This window comes from Ammospiza nelsoni, chromosome 13 (assembly GCF_027579445.1).
Source record: "Ammospiza nelsoni isolate bAmmNel1 chromosome 13, bAmmNel1.pri, whole genome shotgun sequence".
NCBI classification, from domain to species: Eukaryota; Metazoa; Chordata; class Aves; order Passeriformes; family Passerellidae; genus Ammospiza; species Ammospiza nelsoni.
In genome coordinates, this window is record NC_080645.1 from 15,030,366 (window position 1) to 15,052,474 (window position 22,109).

The window sequence follows — 22,109 nt, forward strand, 5'->3', positions numbered from 1 at the left end:
ATATACACAGCTATCATGGCTTTGTGGTATAATCTAGCCAGAGGGAGAGAAAGCCTCTGTGCTCAGGAGTGCAGTTAGCACTGCACTCTGCAATGGCTACAGGCTATGCTTATTTTGTATTTTACTAAAGAAAGGATAAGGTACAAGCTGGTTTATTTTAACCATATAAAGGATTTTTGATTTGGTGCCAATGTTAATAATTGTTTTGTGAAGTCTAAGGCAGGAGGAATGGTGTGAGAACCTTAGAGCAATGCACTGACTCATGTGCAAATATTTTGACTTCTTTGTTTTATTTGCAACAGTGAACTTAACAAATTTATTTTGGGGAGGGATTGATATCTGAAAGAATTTTGCTCAAGCAGAAGATGGTGCAGAACAAACCCCAGCTGGTTTTGATTGATGTTTTGAACTTGTGGGCTGTGGAGGGTCAGAGGGAGATTGTTGTCAAATGCTGCCAGCAGCAATGCTGTGATAGTGCCCAAGAAGGTGACTGATGGGGTGGGAGAGCACCTGTGTGAAGGCCAGTTTTATCTGACAAGGTCACAGGCACTTGCTGGGACAGATTGGTATCAACAGAGGTTATTATTTTTCTGAGTGGAAGGTAAATTGTTTAAAACAGCCTTCTCCTCCTATTTAGAATTAGGGTTAAATGCTCATCCCCTAGAATTCAGCTCTTGAGAGTGTGCACATAGGGCTCTTGCTTTTGGGATTCTTGGTTTAAGAATACTGGATTAAGTATTCCAACTCAGGATAATCTATGATTCTATGTGTATGAAAAATAGCTCCTTAACCTCTGTTTATCTGGTTGCATTGGCCTTGAGTATTGCAGGAGGCAGTTGGCCTCTCAGAAAAGGTGTGGGCACTTTAGGAGCCTGCTGCCATCCATGTAGCCTTGCTTTTGCTGACATCAGGAGAAAGAGCAGAAAGGTAAGGAAGCAGCACTGTCCCACAGGCAGTGTGTGGTTTGCCTGTCACCGTAGTTCTGCCAGCTCGTTGCATCTGCAGGGATTGTGGAGGCATCACCTGGGTGTCCTCAGCTCTCCTGTGCAGTCCCACAGGCTGTCTGTCCTAGAAGGTGGCTTTGCATCGGAGCAGGGAGTTTATGTTGTGCTTAAACACCCAACCCGCTAAAGGAGGAACCTGGAGATTGGTAAGCTGCGAGAGATGGGAAGGCTTGTGTGAGGAGCATCAACTCTGCTGGGCTGCAGGTCAGTTCAGGCTTGCCCTGAGACTCTTGAACTTTCCCAAGCTGGTGGAGGCATCTTCACAGATGTGCTGCAATGGATGGAAGCAGTGAAACCATTTGTTTCCTCCTGATCCCCTTGGTCTACTGTTCCCCGGTTGTGGTGTAAGCTGTTGTGGCACTGCTTTGTTTAACTTTCTCTCCCAGTCTTGAAGTGTATTTTCAGGCATGTTCATGTAGTTGTTCCTGTTCTACAGGAGGCTGTAGAGCTTCTGCGTAAGCAGCTGCTTTTCTTGTCTCTAGTGAAAGGAGGTGGATTTGGATCAGATGAGGATCTGGCCAGACACCTGAGTAAACTTTCATTTGGTTTTGGAGCAAAACTTATTCCCACTGGCTGTAAGCTAGCCCAAGGGATCCCCTCTAAAACAGAAAGAGCAATCCTGATCCCCTCTCCAGATATGTACAGCTTTATATTTTTTTAAATTGTTACTTTTTGGCAAGCTCTCTTGATTTACACCCATGCAATAACTCAGAATTTGGCCTCCAGCACTGGAATTGGTCCTGACACTATGGGCAGGCTATGGCTGGCAGGTTTTCCCAAATGAAGGTGGATGCAGGCAAGCCATTGCCTCTGATCCCCCTGAACAGGCATCCTAGTTATCAATGGGTGTGCTCAGGGACCACAGGCAGCCCTGCTCACACACATTGTGTGAATCCTCGTGTGAGGCATCTCGCACTGCAGAAAACTCCTGGCTCCTGCAGTAGAGCCTTTCATGAGAGGCAAACAGCTTTGAATAACGAGGAGTCGCTCTGGAGAGTGGCTTTCCACCGAACCAAACAGCTCTGGCACCTTATCCTGTGCTGGGACTCCAGAGCGCAGGAGGCTGAGGAGCTTCAGCCCACTGCAGGTGCCCTTAGCCCACCAAGGAGTGTCCCCAAGCCATGGACAGGCTGGTGATGCCCACCCATGGCTGTGTCTCTCGCACGCGCTCACGTGCTGCGCTGTGGTCTAACAGCCGCCCCACCCCACGCAGGCAGCACAAGGACTTGCTGCGTAAGCAAAAGCGGGCAATCCTGTGTGCAGCGCTCTGCGAGCACTCCACTCCTGCTTTGGGAGAGTTTCTCTGTGTTTACCTGCCATCTCCAGTGCCAAAAGAAGCCAGAAAGGACAGCACTTGGCTCCTGTGATCTTCGTTCCTCCTGTGTTCGGCGATGGCCGTGCTCCTGGGCGTTGGGCGGATCGTGTCCCGGTCCCACTAACGCTTTCTGTCTCGGCAGGACTCGGAGTCACTGGACGGCTGCATTCAGAGCACGTTATCAGCACTCTACCCTCCATTCGAGGCTACCGCAGCCACTGTGCTGTGCCAAGTTTTTGATGTGGTGGAGAAGACGTACCGTGGGGATGGACTGCACTACCTCATAGACTTCCTGATTCCAGCCAAGCACATCCTGCAGTGCATTCAGCAGGATGCCTGTGTGAGTACATCATGCTCTCTAAGGCCTGTGAAGGCTTTCTTGGAGAGTTTTCTTTCTGCTCTGTATGCAAAACGGCTGGCAAAAAGCGCTTGAGTATGTATGGCAGTCTAGGTGGGAGGGCAGGCAGACAATTAGGAAATAGTTGAGAAATTGTTGTTGAAGCTTAACCCTTAAGAGATCAGCGATCAGGTGTGGAGCAGTGCTCTCCCTTTCCGTAATCAGGAACACCAAGGGCTTAAGGGATTCACAGGAAGAGGTTTAGCAAAGTGTTTGCTAAATGTGTCTGACCAGGGTGGCCTCTGACCCCAGCTGTTCCCTGGCCCTGTGGATGAAGCTGTCAGGCTCTTGCCACTGGCACAATGACGCGCAGGGCAAAATGCTTCTAGTCGGTGTTTTTCCAAAACTCCAGCTCCCCTTTGATGGTTGCTGGAACAGTCACAAGGCTCAGTAGCCCCGAGGAGTCACATTACATTTACTGCCAGAACGAGTCCAAGATTAACGTGCTTTACTGTTGGGAGTCTAAAATGTTAGAAACGATGAGTCAAACACCTCCATCACAAAACTTGGCTCGAGGTCTGCAAGATGAAAAAAAACCCAACCAGCCCAAACAACCTAAATGTGGGTTTGTTCTAACTTTTTTGTCTCTGAATGCAAAGGGGGCATGTGGCCAGGTTTTCAATTCAAGTCCTCATGGTAGAGGGCAAGGGATTTCTAGGAAGAGGAAAAGTATGGAATAGAGGCTGAAATAGTCACTCATTTGTTTCAAGGAAATGAAATACTGGGGGGACAGACCCATCACAGACCCATAGGATGGATCCATGTGAACTAGGCATCCTGAAAGTGTGTTTTGATGCAGTTTGTCACCTCATATTGTCACCAGCCTCCAGCTTGGTGCCTGCCATCTCAGTGAGTCGAGGAGGATCCAAGGTGGTGCATGGCCTTGCTGCTCTCTCCCACCCTGAACACTGCAATAGATGTTATTCCATCAGTATCCGTAATTGGAGCTTCTAATTCTATGGTGCATGGTGTGTTTTTCCCCTTTAAAGAAACAAAAAGCTTTTCGTTTGTACAAACTGGTAATTATTTCAAGATGTTTCACGGCTTTCCCCAAAACACCGCCCTCGCTGAATGAGCCAAGGTAGCAATTTCCCCACTTCTCGAGATCCCGGCAGCTTCCGAGCGGCCAGCGGTGCCTTGGGCAGGTGGGGCGGTGAAGGGGAAGGAAGGAAAGCAGCAGCGAGGTGGGCGCACGGTGCTGCCGTCCCTGAGGGCAGCCGTTGGGGCAGGGGCCGAGGAACGCACGGCAAAGGCCGCGCAACCCCCGTGGCCCTCGGGGCGCCACGGGGGAACGCGGGCAGGGCGGCTGGGCGGGCCTCGGCCCCCCAACAGCCAATGGGAGAACAGCGGGTGCCACAGCAGCCAATAGCAGCGCGGGACCGCCTTGACGGGCACGGTGGATTCGGTGGCTGTTGGAGGGCCGTTGGAACACGAGGCGCTGCCGTGCTCGCCGTGAGGAGGGAGAGGTGCGAGGGCAATGGGGGCTCGGCCGTGAGGAGGGAGAGGTGCGAGGGCAATGGGGGCTCGGCCGTGAGGAGGGAGAGGTGCGAGGGGAATGGGGGCTCGGCCGTGAGGAGGGAGAGGTGCGAGGGGAATGGGGGCTCGGCCGTGAGGAGGGAGAGGTGCGAGGGAAATGGGTGCTGGGCGTCCCAAGGAGGGAGAGGTGTGAGGGCAGTGGGTGCTGGGCGTTCTGAGGAGAGAGAGATGTGAGGGAAATAGGTGCTCGACTGTGAAGAGGAAGAGGTGTGAGGGAAATGGTTGCTGGGCATCCTGAGGAGGGAGAGGTGTGAAGGCAGTGGGCACTGGGTGTCCTAAGGAGGGAGAGATGAGGGTGGTGGGCACTGGGTGTCCTGAGGAGGGAGAGGTGTGAGGGCAGTGGGTGCTGGGTGTCCTGAGGAGGGATAGATGAGGGCAGGTGGAGCTCGGGGTCCTGATAAGGGAAGTGTGAGGCCAGTGGGCACTGGAGAAGCCCAGGGTACTGGTATCCCACCCAACTGACCAGCAAGATGTGGGGTGGGTTGGGTAGCTGCCTTTAGGGAGGGCTGCACAAGGCTTACCATTAGGTATTGGGGGCTTTGGTGAGGTGTGAAATGGCTGGGACAGTGGTCAGCAAGATCCTTTCTTTCTTGGTTGTGACCCTTTCAGGCTGTGTCTCATGATTTTTTGGTTCTGGAGTGACAGTACAGGGAGATCAAGGGAAGCTCTCGGTACCTTGCACCCTCTTTAGAGTTGGGCCCAGGCTATTCCATATTTTATTTAAAAGTCTGCTTGTTTGATATTTTAAATTCATTATTTCTTTTTTATGAAATTTGTTTAATTTGCTGTGGTCTCTTCTTCCCCAAACCTCCACTGTATGCCCCTTCATCTTTACAGTCTGAAATCACAGAGGACTGTTTCTTACTAATTGCTTTTTGAAAGTCTTGCCTGCCTTTTAGAGAGTCTAAACAAAAGCAATACTTCCTCCTTAGTTTGTAGTTCAGCTGCTCTGTGTGAGTGTTTCCTAAACACACTGGAGGGAAAAGAATTAACTCATGTCTGAATGACTACTGTAGAAAGTCTTGAGAGCACTGGATCTTTTGTCAGCCTCTGCAATGACAAAAGTGTAAATGGCTTCATGAAGTACTAGACTAGTTCATGGGCATTAAAATCATCAGCCAGTGTGTGATTCCTCAGGGAGTGGAAGGGGTGTTCCAAGGAGGTCTGTCTCTGCTTAGCACAAGGTTAATAACCAAGTTTTGCCCCTGGCTTTGAGGTGATGTCCTGAGCTAAATGGTGTGTTCCAGCTTAGCCATCCCTGTAGCTTTGGAAGATTCCACCTTTGTGCCATTTTTGTCATTGGTGCCCAGCTCTTTCTTCAGAGGCAGCTGGCTCAGCCTATTCCTGGCTACAGCCACTGGGTATAGAGGGTGGTGTTCCTGGCACTCCTCTGGTGGGCTTGGTTTGGCTCTGTAGTGTTTGGACATGAGAAAAGAAAATCCTTGAGCCTCAAAATGAGATGTTAAAGGTACTGTAATAAGCCTCTTCACATAATCTTCCCTTTGAAGGTGCATTTTGGAGCAGGAGCAGCATGAGGATGCTCCACTTCTAAAGTTCTAAAGCTCTGTAATGTTTAGGCTATTGTGGGACTTGCATTCCTGTTTTGGATGTTACTCTGGCTCCTGATGCAGTTTAGATTGTGGCTTTGTAGGGCTTTTCAGGAACTTCAATGCATTCTGCATTTTGGTTTTGGTGCTTTTATTGCTGAGTTTTCTCCTTATGAGTCAGTAGGCAGACAAGTAAGCATCTAAACAGTGAGGCTGTTTGGAATTTGTTAATGTATGAGTGGCCCTCCAGTGGGTTATTCTGCATCCAGATTTTAACAGAATCTCTATGTCAAGTATGTGCTGATGGAATTCAGCTTTATGTTTATGTTGCTGCTGATTGTATCTTTCACTTTTCAGTTCTATGAGCTATAATAGTTTGGGAACTGATCTTTACCTGTTTCTTCTTCCCCTGAAAGACCCTTGGTACAGACCCTTGGCCTCAATACTCTGACTAGGAGATCCTATAATGGCAGAAGAGGGGTTGGTGTGCTGCAGTGGTACACTCTCTTCTGGAAAACTGCAAATTGCTCTAGTTTAAAACTTATAAACAAAATACTTGATTTGGGCACTTTGGTTGGAGCTACAAGCTTTGTTGGCTGGGGTGCTGTGTGAGTCTTGAGCTTGGTATAAAAGTCCATGAAGTGCATGTAGCCTGAGACCTGCTGGAGCAGCTTGTGCAAACTGCTGCAAGAGGTGCTCTTGGCTTGCTGAGTTTAACTGCATTGTGGATGAAAGGAACTTGGTGACAGAGGCATCTGTGTCTTGCAGATCAGAAAGCCTGAGAACACCAGACTGCCCAGCTTAGCTGTGCCTTTGAGGGAAGTACAGCAGCTGTGTGTCAGGCTATAGGGCTTTTTGGTTCTAACTTAACAGAGGAAAGAAGGGGACGTGTGTCTGCTCTGAGTCAAGGTTAGAATAGAAAGGTAATATTAATATGATCCTTCAAGTAAATGAAAACTAAAGTAAGGTTTCTTTTTGTAGTGATACAGTGTGTAAGTACATGAGTAGGGCAGTAGCAGTGAACAGAAGTAAAACTACTGTGACTGAACTTGACTATTTTGAAGAAATAGGACTGGCAGGTCTCCATCCTGGAATGTGGAAGAAGCTACCATGTAATGCTGAATGTCTGGTAGCAGGGATTTTGTAGAATCTGTTAAGTCAGGACTAGTAACAAAATACAGAGAGCAAGCTGAGCCTACAACATTGTGCACTGAGCAAGGACTGAATTAACTGACCCATGAAAAACTGAATTAACGTTTCCACGTGATTTGCTCCATGGCAGGTAGTGTCACAGCAGCCTTTTTAATAAACCAGCCTTCTCTAGAGAGATAAATTTCATTGTTTAATCTCTGCTATAAAGGATTTATTATGGGGTCATATGGAAGATTAATTACTGTGTCAAAGGGGTTGATGTTTATGCAAGAATTGCAAGATGGCTACAAACTGGTGAAAGGGAGGGAGGATGTTTGTACTGGAGGGAAAATGGAGTTGGAGGCAGGAGTAATGAAACACACCGTGCTTCTCATCCATGACTTTGGCATGAAAAGTAAGAGTATGTATGGCATGTTTGTGGTGAAACCAGCCTGGGACACGCCAGCTATAACCTGGAAGAGGAGGGTGATAAATGCATTGCATAAGATCAGCTCTAAAACTTTGTACTTAAATTTTGTAATGGTAACTCAGAGGGCAAGCATGTGCCTCCACAAAGTGGCAGGCAGAACTTCTGATGTGAACTGGAGTTCATCAGTTTGGAAAGAAAAACCAGGAGGTGACTGGGTTACTGTAGGAGTGTGACTGGAAGATGAGTGGGATCTTAGCTTTAAGAGATGCTTCCAGCACATTTGGGAAGTGCTGGTGCCATTACAGGCTGTGTTTTACAACGCTTTGCACAATGAACAAATGGTTTTTAAGAAAAAGAAATGGGCATTACAAAGGAGATACTTCAGGCACACTGAGGAGGTGATGAAGGTGGACATGCTAAGGTCATGTGACATGGGTTAATGAGTCTAAGCAATGGAAACACATCCAGAAAATACAGGATTGAGGAGGAAGAATTACTATATCTGAAGGATGATTTGGGTCTCTAAACCAGTGAGCAACTTTGCTTCAGGTGCAAGGAGAGTTAGAAATCTGGTGGGGCTGAAATCTTGATGAACATAAGAAAGAAATTGCTTTATGCCAGTACCTGTTGTTTCAAGGTGTGTGAGGATCCAGGAAGTTCCTTTCTGTTCTCTGGTTTCTCTGCTGTATGGCAAAATACTTGAATTAATTGAACCCAAAGCCTTGTACAGAAATAGATTAAATTAATTGTGGAATTGATGGCTTATATAATGACTTAACTTAAATCCTACCCAAACAGAATCAAGTTCAAAGGACTGGGCATTATTTTTTGAAGTTGTGATAAAGCTGTAAATAATTGAGTCAAGTCAGTTCAGCCATGAAACTTCAGTTCTTTTACTTGGGTGGGATTTGTCTGAGGCATGGCCTGAGTGCTGCTGTATGTTGGAAATGAGGAAATTGCTGGTATGTTAAATGTGATTCCTCACAGTTTGCTGATAGCACTTGCTGCTTTCTTTCTCTGTGGCTCTGCTGTGCTTTCCTCATTTGCTGCTTCCTATCTCCTGTTTTGTTTTTGCACTCTCCTCTTCCCTCCACTGGGACATTGCAGCCTCCCAGTGTAACTTGTGCCCACCTGTCCTGCACGGGTAGTTTGTTTTGGTAGATTTTTTTATTTCTGCTTTTTCAAGAGAAGACCTTAGTGTGGGAAACTTGCCTACATCAATAACCAAAGACTCTAAATTAATCTGTTTTCTTGATTTCTCTTACTCAGAAGCTTGAGCTGAGATCTTTTGCTGGTGCTGAGAACACTTTCTGTTGTCTCCACAGGCTCCGTACTGCGGGTTGCTGTTTCGCCATGCGGGCTGGCCCCTGTGCATTCAGGACAAGGTTGTAATCCAGCTCGCTTCCATTGACTGGCAAATCTTGAAGCCTGGTGACTTCTACCTGCAGGTGGTCCCCTCTGTGAAGAAGCCTCCACGAATTGTATTGAAATGTTTGGCAAAAGATAAGCATAATGTAGAAGAAGTGGTGATTCCAGAAGTTTCATATACCTCTATTTTTACTCTGGAATGGTTGAGTACGTTCAATGGAGAGCGGATGGGCATAGCACTGGAAAATTGTTTACTAACCACTGATGAGAAAATATTTCGTGTCCCTTGGGATAAAGTGGTTAATCCTGAATTTATAAATAAACCAAAAATAATTGAAAACAATATAATCTCTCCAGAAATAACAGAGGAACGTTCAATTTTGTGCCTCCCCACTGACCATACTGAGTGTTGTTCACCAGACCTGAGGTCTCAGTATCTACAGGAACTAAGCTCAAATCGAGACAACCCTGTCATTAGCAGCACAGCTCCACAGTTAAACGAAGCTCTGGTCAATGGTGTGTGTACAAGTCCTGTGACTCAGGAGAGCTTGGAAAGTGACCTTGAAGGGGAGTACGTTGAGCTGGCAGAAGTTTCACTGCCCAGATTTGGGCCACAAACAGGATCTGTAACACAGTCTCTGGCATTAAGTTATTTCACTCAGCCCAGGGCACAAGTGAATGAGTTTAAAGGCAAGCACAGATTTATTGTCATACAAGACAGCACCTACTCCAAGAACTTAATTCAGTCAGCACTTATGCAGAAAGAGCACTGTCAAATGGACACTCTGAGCACTTCTCCAGAAGTTCTCAAAAATGTTACTCCGTTGGAAGGCAACAAAATGATGGCACATGGAGAACTGTCCCCAGAAGGTCAGCTGATACCAGCTGATCCTGGAAGCATGGGTGATAACTTCCCTGTGGCTGAGCCTCCTGCTTGCCGTGCAGAAGATTCCTCTGCAGAGCGGGAGACTCGCAGTGAGCGATACGCACTGTGCAGCTACACTGATGTGTGTGCTGGAGATGCTGCCAGCTGCAAGGCACGAGTGCCTGGTGCCCCTGGAAACGTGGAGGGACAAAGGGATGGACCAAGTGAAAATGCTGGTGTTGAAACATTGGAGCAGAACCCAGAAGTGATTCTAGATGCTACTGCTGCTAAAGAGGAAGTGATGCTGGGAGTACACACAGAACCACTGACTGAGGGTCAAAAGGAGGTGACACTGATGGATGCTTCTTCTGTACCTGTCCTAGGCCCTTTGGGACCATGTTGCACACTAAAGGAAGCTTCTGATGTCACTTGCCAGGTTGTCAGTGGAAGTGTTGAGCCAGTTCAGGTCACTACATTGCCTGAGAATTCAGATGTAGGTGGGGACAGAGGCTCTCCTTCAGGGAACACAGCAGATGTAAGCGCTTGCTGCAGCAATAATGAGGCAAATTCTCCATTAAATCCTCCAGAAGAGAGCCAAGGAGATGTAGATGGATTTGAGGTGGGAAGAAGGGACAGCCAAGAGGAAGTGAAAGAGTCTAAAGAAATGTTGACTGTAAATGAAAATCAGACTAGTCATAGTCACTGTTCTGTGAAAGCTCCAGCGGATGGAACCTTGTCAGATGGTGAAGAGCAAGAGCATAAAAAGGCTGAAGAAGCCATACCACTCAAAACTGCCCAGTCAGCAGAAGAGAATCAGATGGCAGAACAATTAAATAACGGTGACTTGTTGGCTCCCAGTGCACAAGAAGAAGATTCAAGTCTGTTCAAAACCCAGAGGTCTGGAGGGACGATTGAGGAACCGCAAAGACTGGTGGAAAACCATGGCAGTGAAAATGAAGAGAACTCTCTGCTGAACCAGGAGCATGTTGCAATACAGGACTTGCAGGGACAGGTGGAGAACCAGGGAAGTTGTTCTTACAGGGAAAGGTTGAAGACTACAGCCTCAAAAACACTGGAATCCATTGAGGAGGAATTGGAGGGTGAACCACTGTCCTCAGAACCTGCTGAGGGGCATACAGAGCCTGCCACTCTGCACTCCCAGCCAGAGGCATCGTTGGGGGCATCGCCTCCTAAAGGTACAGCCATTGGGTGTTTGTGTGGTTGTGTTTGGTAACATGGATTGAAAGCAAAATCCTCAAGCAGTACTGCTTGAATATTACTTATCAGGCAGGATTTGATAAATATATCTGGGAGGCTTTGGGGTAATAACACAAAATACTGGGAAGAGATTAAATTGTCATTTTTTGTGGCATGAAATTAGCTTTCTCTTCACAGGTGGCTTTATTGTGGCATTTTGTTTAATAATTCTTTGCAAATTTATGTTGGTACAGAACAAAGTTCCGTTGGAAGAAACTTTTAATTTCAGTTAATCTGATTGCTGGTGACCTCCTCCTGCTTACATTCATGATGTGCAGAATGTATGAGGAGAGACTTGTCTAACTGTACAAGTCTTTCATAGTTGAAAAGTGGCTGTAGGAAGATGGCTGTGGCAAGAGGAAGCAGCAGTGGATGCCACAGTAAAAAATACTAGTTGTGTAACGTGACCTGAAGATCAACAAATATAAGTGCTGATAAGTGATTCAGGCAGCAAGCTGCAGAGCTGAGGGATTCCCCCTCTCCCTGCCTTCCCCTCCTGCATGCTTTCTTCAGCTCGATTGTGTTTCAAGTAGGAGCTGTTTAACTTGAGTGGGAGAGCACAGGAATTAAGCATCTAACTTCAGCTCAGATGGAATGTTCAAGCAGGTATTACCCAGATTTCTTGATGCTTGGGTTCCTGAGCTGGAGCTGTGCTTCTTCAGGAGATTGAGAGGGCAATCCAGGTGTGTGCCTTTTGCACCAGACTGTAGGCAGGCAGTGTGTAACCACACGGGCCCGGTGTGGGCTTTGCCCAGCTCTACTGAGTCTGGAGAGCTGCAGCTGGATCTGCAGATCACACAGAGGAGCGGGGGTGGGTGGAACATGCCATTCCAGTTCAGCAGCTCTCATTCCCTGAGACCCCTGGCTAGGAAAATTACCCAGCTTGAAATGTTGGAGTGAGGACTCTTGAAAGGGTTGGCGTTCAGACCCAGGTTGCTGGAGCATGTTTTGTCCTCTGGGGCAACAGATGCAGAGCTGGTTGTCTTGGGGTGTGCTGTCACTGTAATGCTTACCCTGGTCCCAAATTATGTGGCCAAGAGCTGCTGCATGATTCCATTTGACTGCACACACAGCTGCTTCTCAAGGGCCCAAAACTCACATTTTACCTGATGTCTTAGTGATTTTCTAATGGAGCTAAATTAGTGACCATTGATTAAAATAAAATGTTATTAACATTTGCATCAAACTAATTTAATTCTATAGTTAGGCAAGCCCAGGGTTACCAGGCATTTCTGAAACTTTTGAAGTGACAAGCATTTCTCTTCTGAGAAATGGAGAGGTCAGCTCAGAAGTTTCTATTTCTGCAGCACACTTCTCTCTGAGCATCTCTCGCCATGAGCAGAAAAAAAAAAATCAGCTTCTGCCTATCTGTGGGTCTTGGTGGATGTATGTGAGGAAATAACCATGCTGTGGGTGTCCATTCCCCTGGCCAACCTGAACCTGGCCTGACTTCATGCTTGCTCAGGACGAGGCCTTGGAGCACCTAGTCTGTGTTTAGTACTGGGTGGACACTTTGCTCATGAGTGTTGTGGCTGCTTGTTCAGTGTTCCCATCTCTTCTCTTTCAAAACTAACCAGATCCAGCTTGTTATGAGATGTGTGATGTTCTCACTGGTCCAAAGAATAAATCTTGGCCACTGCTGGAGATTTTAGCAGTCATGGACCCCTCTGGGGTACACACAGAGTTTGTTTTTAATGACAGGCAATACAAATTATTTTGGGGATTTGGCTGAAATATGTGACCCTTTTGGTTCAAATCTGCTGATGTTAAACTCGGGCATTGCAGTTGAAGAAAAATTCAAACCTTTTTATCTCAGTGTTTGTAAAGCAAAAGAAACAACCTAAATTGCCAGGAAAACCATCCAAACTATCCAAATAAACTTTTTATGGTAAAGGGCAGCACAAGTATCTGTTAATGCTGGCAATAGTTCTTAAACGCTGTAGCTGGCACTATAAAAAGCTTAATCCATTCAATTACATTTGATTGCTTTGAGATCCAAACAAGCCATCTCCTTATCTAGCCCCATTAAACCCTCAGAGATGTACTTACAAGATAATTCAGAGATAAAATTACAAAGCAAAGCAAATGTCCTACAAATGGACTTTACTTTTCCAGCAAGGTGGTTCTGTAGGTTAAATTCTCTGTGTCTTGTTGAGGTCATTTTGCTACTATGATTGGAAACTGTGGGTATCTTGTCTAAACTATAAATAACAGCAGAGCTTAAGCTTTACTGGGTCAATTCAGATCTGAAATTCACACCTCAGCAGCAGTGGGCAGAGGCACAATTTGCTTTGTGTGAGGTGGAGGAGCTTGCTTGTTACAGCAGATATTGTTGATTATGTCAAAATACATGTTCAGAACTGGGGCATCTGAGTCTGCTGTGTCTGCAGGTTTTTCCTTGTCCCTTAACTCTCTCACTTTACTTCCACTCTCAGTGAGCTTATTTTGTGCACAAATAGTGCCTAACTTAGAAAGACGTAGATATAAATAGAAAAAAGTTTGAAGTCAAATGTGAACTGTTTTGATTTGGTGGCTTAAAATTTACACTGCTTCCATTCACAGATAATGTGACTGCTGTTTTTTCCTAATGACTAACATCTAAATGAAACTTTGCAGCTCTGGAAAGAATTCCTCTATTTTGTGGGTGGAAAATATCTTGATATTCAAGAAATAGTCTGAAAAGCCACACTGGGGCATATTCAGCAGCACCTGCCAGGGCGTTCCGTTCCTGGTCCGGTTACTGCCTGTGTTAGCATGGGTGATACTGGTGCTGGGGCAGTTTGCAGGGAAAATGCTAATGTCTCTTTGAAATGCACACAAGCAAATCCTCCTCTCCCACTTCCTTGACCTCGGGGGAAGGTGGAACCTGCAAACACGGCAAGTTCAGATGTCCCTGCTCTCAATTTGCTTTTAGATGTAATCCTCCGCATTGGACAATTTCCGCTGTAGCGAGTGCCTCCGCCCCGGATCGCAAATAACAAACGGTGTGCTTGGGCCTGTTGGGAGAGCTGGCATCTGCACAGCTGAGCTGGCCTTCAGGAGCTCGGGAAGAGTTTTGTTTGGGCAAGATGTGCATAGTCTGGAGGCTGCACAGCTTTAGTGAAATTTCCCAGGGCTGAAAAGCCCCGGTACCGTGACTGTGTGTGGTGGGCTGAGCAAAATGTTTCTCTCCTACGTTTTGGGAGCTGCTGCCTCATTCCTAAGAGATATCCAAGGCAGGACTGTCACACACATTTATGTATTTCTCTTGCCCTGGTGTGTAACCTATGTGGAACACTGCTATGTTCTATTTCTTGTCCTCTTTAAATCTCACATTTTGGTCCTCTCTGAAGGCTTTTGTCATTTTATGCAGACCCCTTTACTACAAACTGTGTAGTTCTCCTTACTGCCAGTCCTTACAGCTCATTGATAAGGTGATTCCATGTTCTCCTAGAAAGTCTACCAGCTCTTAATGTGAAACCTTTGGGCACAACTTCCATGCCTCTGTGATGTTCAGGATAGCCTTTCTGCAGGAGATCAGTGCCCCTCTGAAGTGCTGCTCAGGAAGATGTAGCAGTGTTTGGAGTGGATTGCACCACTGGGAGGTGGAGGCTGAGGTAGCCCCAGGAACAGAGTGGGGCTCTGGCACAGCCCAGACCTGGGCAGAGCCCCAAAGCCCTCACAGCAGCTTCTGTGGCCAAATGCAGCAGATGCCAGGCTGGATCCCAGGGGTGCTCCTCAACCAGAAGTGTTACCGAAGAGGAATGAGCAGCTATTCTATCATGCCCTTGGTGGTGCAGTGCCTGGGAGCTCCTCCTACTTTCCCCCACTGCTGCATGATTTGTTGCAGTGAGCAATGCTGCTCAGGGCACTTCTCTCACCCATTTTAGCAATTTTGAAAGCAGTTCAGGCTAAGCTTCAACCTGTAAATCTCCTTCACTGCTAAAACTTGTATTGAAAGCCACTTCAAGGACTGCTTTGTTCCTGGTCCTGCTCTTTAATGAAGTATTGGAATCTGTTAGTAAATAAACTTGAGTCAAGTGTCAGCATTGTTGATGCAGCAAGAAGGTAGGATGGTTGAAGTAAATTTTAAATAGCAATTAAAATGTCTGACTTCAGAGCAAGTAAATAAATATTCCACTCGTATTTTCCTGAAGAAAGGTTGATATTTTTGGTGGTAGATACTGAAGTATCAGGTTTTGTAGTGAAGTATAGTCTTTTATTTAGTATAGTTTTCTGCAAACACAGGGATAGCCTAGTTGTGTACTTTGGATACTAAAGATCTATTATTGAAGATGTTCTGTTGGCTTCTAATGCTTGTGATGTTGGGAAATGGGGAATAATACTTCTTGCACAGTGGGCAGAGACTTTTTTCCTTCTTTCCAGATAATTTTACATGAAAATTGAAACTTGATAGAACTTGCCTTAGTTTCCATGTAGTAGCCCAGATATTTAATTTTAGAATTAACTCATTCTGATAACTTGTACTTTAGAGCTGAGGTGTCAGACAAAGGAAGCATTTTCTGCAGTTCTTGAGCAGGAGCTGATTGGTGTAATCATCCTGTTATTCAGTGTTTTTAAATGTGTTTCTGACTTTCAAGTTAAATGTTAATTAAAAAAGGCTGGACAAGGAGAACAAGGTCTCTTTGGCCAATTTCCAGCTGATCTGTCAGCCTCCAGTTGACTTCATATTTTCAGGAACTAATCTGAAAGTGGTGTTGGGGGAGTAATTCTGTCCTGATGGAGTAGCCCTCCCTGTCAGAAGCTGGTTTATCACTTCAGTGTGCTCAGGCTGCTGGAGCTCAGCCAGGGACTTGCAGTGTGCCAGACTTCCAGGCTGTGAGCAGACATGTACTGCTTGATATGTTACCTTTAAAAAGGACTTTGACTACAGTAATCCCCATCTGAATTGAGCTTTTATACTTTGCAAACTTCACAATAAATTGGTTTCTTATTTTAGAATTACAGTACTATTAATGTTATAACCAGTTTTAGAACATGCATGCTGCTGGCTAAAGGGCTGGAGGAGCTGCAGAGTGCTGGAGCTGGGAGCACATCCCTCCCCAGTCTGGTGCTTACCTGGGATCTTTTGGGTGGAACTCTGCTCGAGCTTCTGTTTGTTGCTTGTCTTACAGGGATGGTGCCAGAAGAGACAGAGATGAGAAAAGAGGCAACTGGCACAGGTGTGTTGAAAGCCGTGAGTAAAAGCAGTGCCCTGGAGGAAAGTTCACCTCCTGTTACTCCCCCGACATCCCCAACTTCTGGAAGTGCCTGGGGTGGTCACTTTGCACGTACCATGGTCAAGGATGTGAACCCAGAAGTGCTCAGGAGTGGAGTTGCCTATCTGCCTGGTGAGTAGCTGAGCCAGAATGTGTCTTGGAAATGTGGTTTGCAGGAGGGCAAGGGAGGTGAGCCTCCTTCTGCAGCACTGGAGGCTGGTGCCAATTCTATTTCTCCAAACCTCTTCAGAAATTCCACTTCTTGAATGCTCTGAAGTTTCTGAATGGGCAGGACAGGAAGTAGAACTTCCCTCCCATTAATGTTAATTTGCTCTCAGGAGTCTCAAAATGTTAACCAAGTGTGTATGAGTCAGAAATGCCAAATCTGTGGGCTCATACCAGGAGTTCAAAAAGAGCAGAGTGAGGATGCAGCTAATGATGGGCTGGTGGGCCTGACATCAGACCTGGTCAGAAGAATAGGAACTTGATTCACTTGCTAGGTAATTAAAGGATAGGAATGTAGAAGATGCTCTTTGACAGGACTCTTGAAAACCAGTTTTATTCTTGATAATTAGAAGTTTGGTTGACTAAATGTAGCCACATAGATATAATAGATTTTTAGAAAACATTTGATTTCATGAGACATGGTGTTGAGAGGAATATCCCAGTGAAGTGGATGGACAATGTGTAGGGTGAACGATAGTGTAGCGAAATAGCAGATGACAAAACCTGTAAGCTATCAAGGGAGAACTTCCCAGAATTATTCTGCCAGAATCAAGATGTAGGTCAAATGTTATTCAGTGTTTGCATCTGATAGAGCAATGAGTATCAAATAGCTGCAGATAAAATTTCTGCATGGGATGAATACTGGCAGAGGGGTGAACAAAGCTGAGGCTGTTGGACAGAGCAGTCAGGGTTGCTTGGTGTACAGGGCCCACACAAGACGTCTTTGTGTTTAACCAAACATGAAGTAAAGCAGAGGAAGTAAGAGCTACCTCTCTAGTGAGAAGCAGCATTTGGCAGCTCTGTGTAAGGAGCCCCTGTGGGCTTGTCCTTTCAGAGCCAGCAGAGGGTTGTTCAATGTGGGGCAGGAGGAGCTGCATTTGATCAGCTCTGGGGCCATGTATGAGTTGAAAATTGGGCAGAGAGCCCAACCTCAGAGAAGAGGTCAGGCAGACTGTGCAGTGTGGAGGAGTAGGGAGGGAGAGCAGAAAGGCAGCACAGGCATCTCCCAGGTGGTGCTGGCTCTGCAAGACCCATTTTGACCTCACTTGTGTAAAGGGGAGGAGACAACTAGACCAATGAAAATACAGATTTTTTTTACCTCTGAAATAGTTTGGGCTGTATTGTAAAAGAAAATGGTAAATATTAGAGGTGGTGCAGAGAAGGGTTACAGCCCTTTCTTGTTACTAAACTGGGTGTTTTACAACAAGAGACTAGAAGGTTGTTTATCTCATAGGATGATTGAGAAAGAGGTGAAATCACCTTTGTGCCAGGAAGGAAGAAGGGAGTTAAAACTTTTCCAGTTTCTGGAAGAAGATGAAATGGAAAACCAAGGGCAGGGCAGAGTAATGGTACATTCATACATGTAGCTTTGCATTAGGAGATGAATTGTTACAACAAATTCCAAAGGAGGATTTTTAATCTTCTGGTCTGCTGGTCAGTTTGGACACTTTGATGCTGTATATAACAGCCCAAAAAGTTACAGGAGTAGAGAGAGTCTTTGAGAGAAGCTGTCAGTCCATGCTGTTTCAGGAGCCTCACCATGTTACCTAATGCTCCCTTTGTCACAGATTCCTCTCATAATGTACCAATGTTAAATGAGACAAAAACATTTGAATATATGATGGAGGGATATCAAATGTCCACAAGAAGCAAGGATTGGGTTTGATACTGCTTCCAAGCAAATTTTTCTCTAAGGAAGGAATTATGTTTCCTGTAAAAGCACTATCAGATTTGAATGACCTCTCTGCCTCTTTGGGGTTTCAGTGGGCAATCCTCACACCTGAGGGAATGTACTGACCACTCAATGCTTTATGTTAGTCAGTGATAATGATACAGTAATTACATTAGAAGGAATAACTTTTATAATGAATGGTAAATAAGAGCTAAGTAGTAAATTAGTAGCTGATGTAGTTAGCTGAAACTTCCAGGATAGTTTCAGTTTTGGATTATGCCACTGTTGAACACCTAGCCCTGGTGGCTCTGGTTGCTTTTTTGACCTGGTCAGGCAATTCCCAGACTACTAGGTGGAAGTTCAAGGTTTAATCAAATTTTGGTGATGCCCAATCTGCTTGATGGACAGTAGATGTTGCTTCAAAATTAAAAAGCTTTTATTGAGCCATTTTTCTAGTAATTAAGGACTTTTTTTTTTATTTATTTTGTGATGGTCCCCTTAGCTTATGAAACAAATTATATTAATGAGCTTTTTCTAATTTCTTTCCATCTCTTTGATTATGCAGCATCCAGGCTACAGTACTTCAGGAGTAATAGAAGTCCTCCTGACTCACACTGATGATGAAAGATTTTTGTTAGCAGGAGAAAGCCTCTGTCACAGTTTTGGTCCCTGGGAGACAGAAAGTCCTGCTTCAAAGTGGTGTCCATCTGTGTCTGTGGCCCTTACTCAAGTCATGTCCAAGTGACAGATGGAGATGACACTGGGGCAGCTTTCCATGCTTCTGCCTGTCCATCTGTGTCTGTTTTACCTGACAGCTCTCATGCTTGTCCCTGGGGTGGGGGAGAGAGGTGGTCCAGGACAGTATCTCCTGTGGTAGGAACAGAGTTAAGGAGAGAAAGAAGCAGATTTCTCTAAGTCTCTGCTTTTGTCTTGTGCTTGGGATTTCTGCCCACTCCACATCTTTCTTATACTGTTTGTATAACAGGAAATGGCTCCTGTTCTTGTGAATTACTTTTCACACAGAAGAGGTGTTGTCCCTCCTGTTCCCCAAATAATTTATTTTCCCAGTTACTTGAGCAGGCTCTCTGCAGGTATTGCCTGATTTGGAGTCTCAGAAGCAGCTCTGGCTTTCCACAGAGCTGTGTCCACCTGCTCTTTATCCTGCTTTTGCATCTGGAGAGGAGGCTGGACATAATCCCAAAGCTGGCACTGTTAGGTCCTTCTCCTGTGATAAGCTGTGACTTGGACTTCTAGAAAATGGGTGGCAGGGAAGCATTGTCCTTCCTGACTAACTGAAGCAGAGGATTTCTCCTTCTTGAGTGTATCACAACTCAGCTGGGTTGCCCATACCGTGCTGTATCTGTTACCTGGGCACTGAGCAAGCTCTGCACCTAATGAAAGCCTGGCACTGCCTGTGTCCTTTGTCAGAGCTGTGGGCAGGCAGGGGTGTGCTCCTGGACTGTCCTCTCTGCAGCCTCTGAGGAGCAGCTCTGGGCTCCTGCTCCAGGGCTCTGCTTGCAGGAGCTGCCTGGGTACATTCTGGGCTCAGCCTGCAGCATGTGCCTACTCTCCTAACATAGTGCATGTTCTGCAGACCTGTCTGCATTCTCTCATCTGACAGCGATGTGAAGTGAGATTCTGTATCTTGAATTTATGAGATTTCTGCTTTTCTCTAGATTATTGTTAGGCAACTTCAGCCATATTTATGAGGAGCATCTGTTTGGGTGGAAGATAGCAGTACAAATTTAATACTACCATGAGAGAGACAAGCTGAGCTCATCTGCTTAATTCTGGGGCAGCATTTGGGTACTTTGGGAGTGTGTTTATAGCCTCCTACCATCTGCAACATACACTATATTGAGTTCTGTGCAGGATTTCCAGGAAGGTAGTGGGGTCTTAGTGGGAGAATATGATGCATGCAGAGCTGGAACCAGGCTCTGTTGAATAACATTATTTCCAACCCCCTCTTTTTACAGGTACCAGAGACAAATCGGGGCGTGCAGTGGCCATAATAACAGCAAGGAGCACGGCCTGGTTAAATCCCCACTGCAACACCACTGAGCTTGTGCGCCTTCTTCTGTACTTGCACAGCATCCCAAGGTTTGTGGTGCTCTTGGGCTGACAGGGCAGCTGCTGCCCTGTCTGCTTTGCCTTTCCTGGAGGTGGGAATTGAGGCAGGAATGGAAGGAGGTTGATTTTATTGGCCTAGGAACTTGGTCCAGACAGTTCTGAAATGACACAGCTGGGAATCTCCTGCTTGTTCAGCAAGCACTTTGCCTGTTCTGTATATGCTGTGTGCACGTGGTGTGATATAATTGGGTATGTACTGAATGTTTTCATGTGTTGCCATGAATCCAAGCCATTCTTGCTATCCTTCATTAGTTCAGAAAATAGGATTTAGGAGTTATCATGGGGCAGTCATGCAGCAGCTCTGTGATAGTGTTGTGACATGATATTTTAGGGCTAGGCCTCCAAGCTGAGAGGGAGGGAGGATCTGTAAGGGTTGAGAGGCTGCCTAATGTGTGGCTGAAAAAAGCCTGTGTCTGCAGGCTGGAGTTTGCTGGATCTTGTCTTCCTTTCACTATGACAGACTTTTCTTTCCCAGCTCATCACTATTTTTCACTTGTGTATGATTAAATAAGAAGAGGTAAAGCAACTCTGATAATGATTTATTTGAGGCCTTTAAACCATTAATAAGGGGAGCAGGCTTAATCCATGAGAAACTCATGCTTTGTTTCTTATGCTTCTCCATTCAGATCTGATTCTAGATGAGGTAGGCATTGGCTGCTCTCCTGAAACAGTGAGGCTGAAACCAAGCTTGTCTCTGAACACAGTTATTAAGAATTGGTTTTCCTGTGTGGATTATCCAGTGGGCATCAGGACCTTTGCCATCAGTGACACATATTCTAGGAACAGGAGAAATGGGAAATTGGGTAGAAATCATAGAATCATATTGCAAAGGTAAAAACAACAATTATTTGGTGGTTTCTGTGTATATATTTTGTTTAGGAGAAGGTGGCAAATTAGTTCCTGTTATTATAAAGCCATAAGTGTTTTTCACCCTGCCATGACTACAGGTTCTGTTTCTATAGTCTTGTTAATTTTCATTGGTGACAAAGGTGACCTTTTTATCTTTGTCCTTGCAGACCAGAGTGTCAGGCTTTGGGTCTGACCGTTCTTGTGGATGCTCGTCGCTGTTCTCCCGTCCCTGCTCTCTTCAAGGCGTTCAGCGCGTTGCAGGTGAGCCTCGAGCCTGGGCAGAGGAGCCCTGCCTGCCTTGCTGCCATGGTTGGATGTTACATCTCCATCTGCTGCTTATGTCTCCATCTGCCACCTAGTTTTCAGTTGGCTTTGGGAGGTGGAGATAGGCACCCAGCCCTGCTTTAGGATGATGACCTGGACTTGCCAGACTGCAGACAAAGCAAAAAACCTAAGCCAGTCTGAGTTAGGGGAGAACACCCCTCCCCACCCCTCCAAATTTGCTTTCATCTCAGTGCTGAGAGCAGCCCATACCCAAGTCTCAATGCTGTCATGAATTATCTTGCTTGGAGTTGTTGTCCCCTGCACTGAGGGGCTGTGTGGAATTGGGGAATGTGCAGGGATTGTTGCTTGCCACAGAGAAGGGAGGGAGAGAGGCCTCTGCTGCTGTCATGGGAAGGGAAGGACACTGCTTGCCATGCCAGGTGGAAAAGCACGTGCAGCTGTTGATGTGGCTGTCAGTGAATGATTAGAATCGGATGTGCTGTAACTCTATATTGCTTCAGGTCAGAGGCTTTCATATCAGTCACTTGGGAAGCCAGTGGATTGTGTTGCCCCCCCCCCCCCCCCAAACAGAAACTATCTGCTGCTCTTAGAAAGACAGGGAGATGATGGGTTGTAGCTGTGACTAATCTTGTTTAAGCAGGTGTTCCTTTTAAATCAGAGCTTAGGTCTCTTAGGACTCAATCTCTGCAAACTGGAACAGGCCAATGTTTTAATGAAGCTGATGTCTGTGGTTTATGTGCTTCAGTGCCACATCTGAGAGTTGAGTCTGACTCAGAGGTCTGTCCTCCTGCTTCCTGGGCTGGGTGGAGCTGTGAGCTCTATCAGAGTGCTCATTCTCTGTGGTGAAGGAGTAATCTGTGCCCTGCTCAGTTCTGCAGAGGTAACAAGCGAACACGTTCT

The 22,109-nt window shown here is 46.0% G+C and overlaps 2 protein-coding genes across 7 annotated transcripts in view; one reads left to right on the forward strand and one right to left on the reverse strand.

The window, feature by feature from the left end:
• The window catches only part of TPPP3 (tubulin polymerization promoting protein family member 3), a 202,740-nt gene that overhangs the window by 115,354 nt on the left and 65,277 nt on the right, over positions 1 to 22,109 (reverse strand). The window lies entirely within an intron of this gene.
• PLEKHG4 (pleckstrin homology and RhoGEF domain containing G4) overlaps positions 1 to 22,109 on the forward strand; it is an 85,382-nt gene that overhangs the window by 11,861 nt on the left and 51,412 nt on the right. For 5 of the 6 annotated variants that reach the window (XM_059481231.1, XM_059481232.1, XM_059481233.1 and 2 more), the window contains exons 2-6: positions 2,462 to 2,659; positions 8,686 to 10,789; positions 15,965 to 16,180; positions 19,922 to 20,045; positions 21,092 to 21,185. In XM_059481231.1, the coding sequence (XP_059337214.1) occupies positions 2,462 to 2,659; positions 8,686 to 10,789; positions 15,965 to 16,180; positions 19,922 to 20,045; positions 21,092 to 21,185 (2,736 nt within the window). The remainder of the gene's footprint in view (positions 1 to 2,461; positions 2,660 to 8,685; positions 10,790 to 15,964; positions 16,181 to 19,921; positions 20,046 to 21,091; positions 21,186 to 22,109) is intronic. The other variant, XM_059481234.1, reaches the window with a different exon arrangement.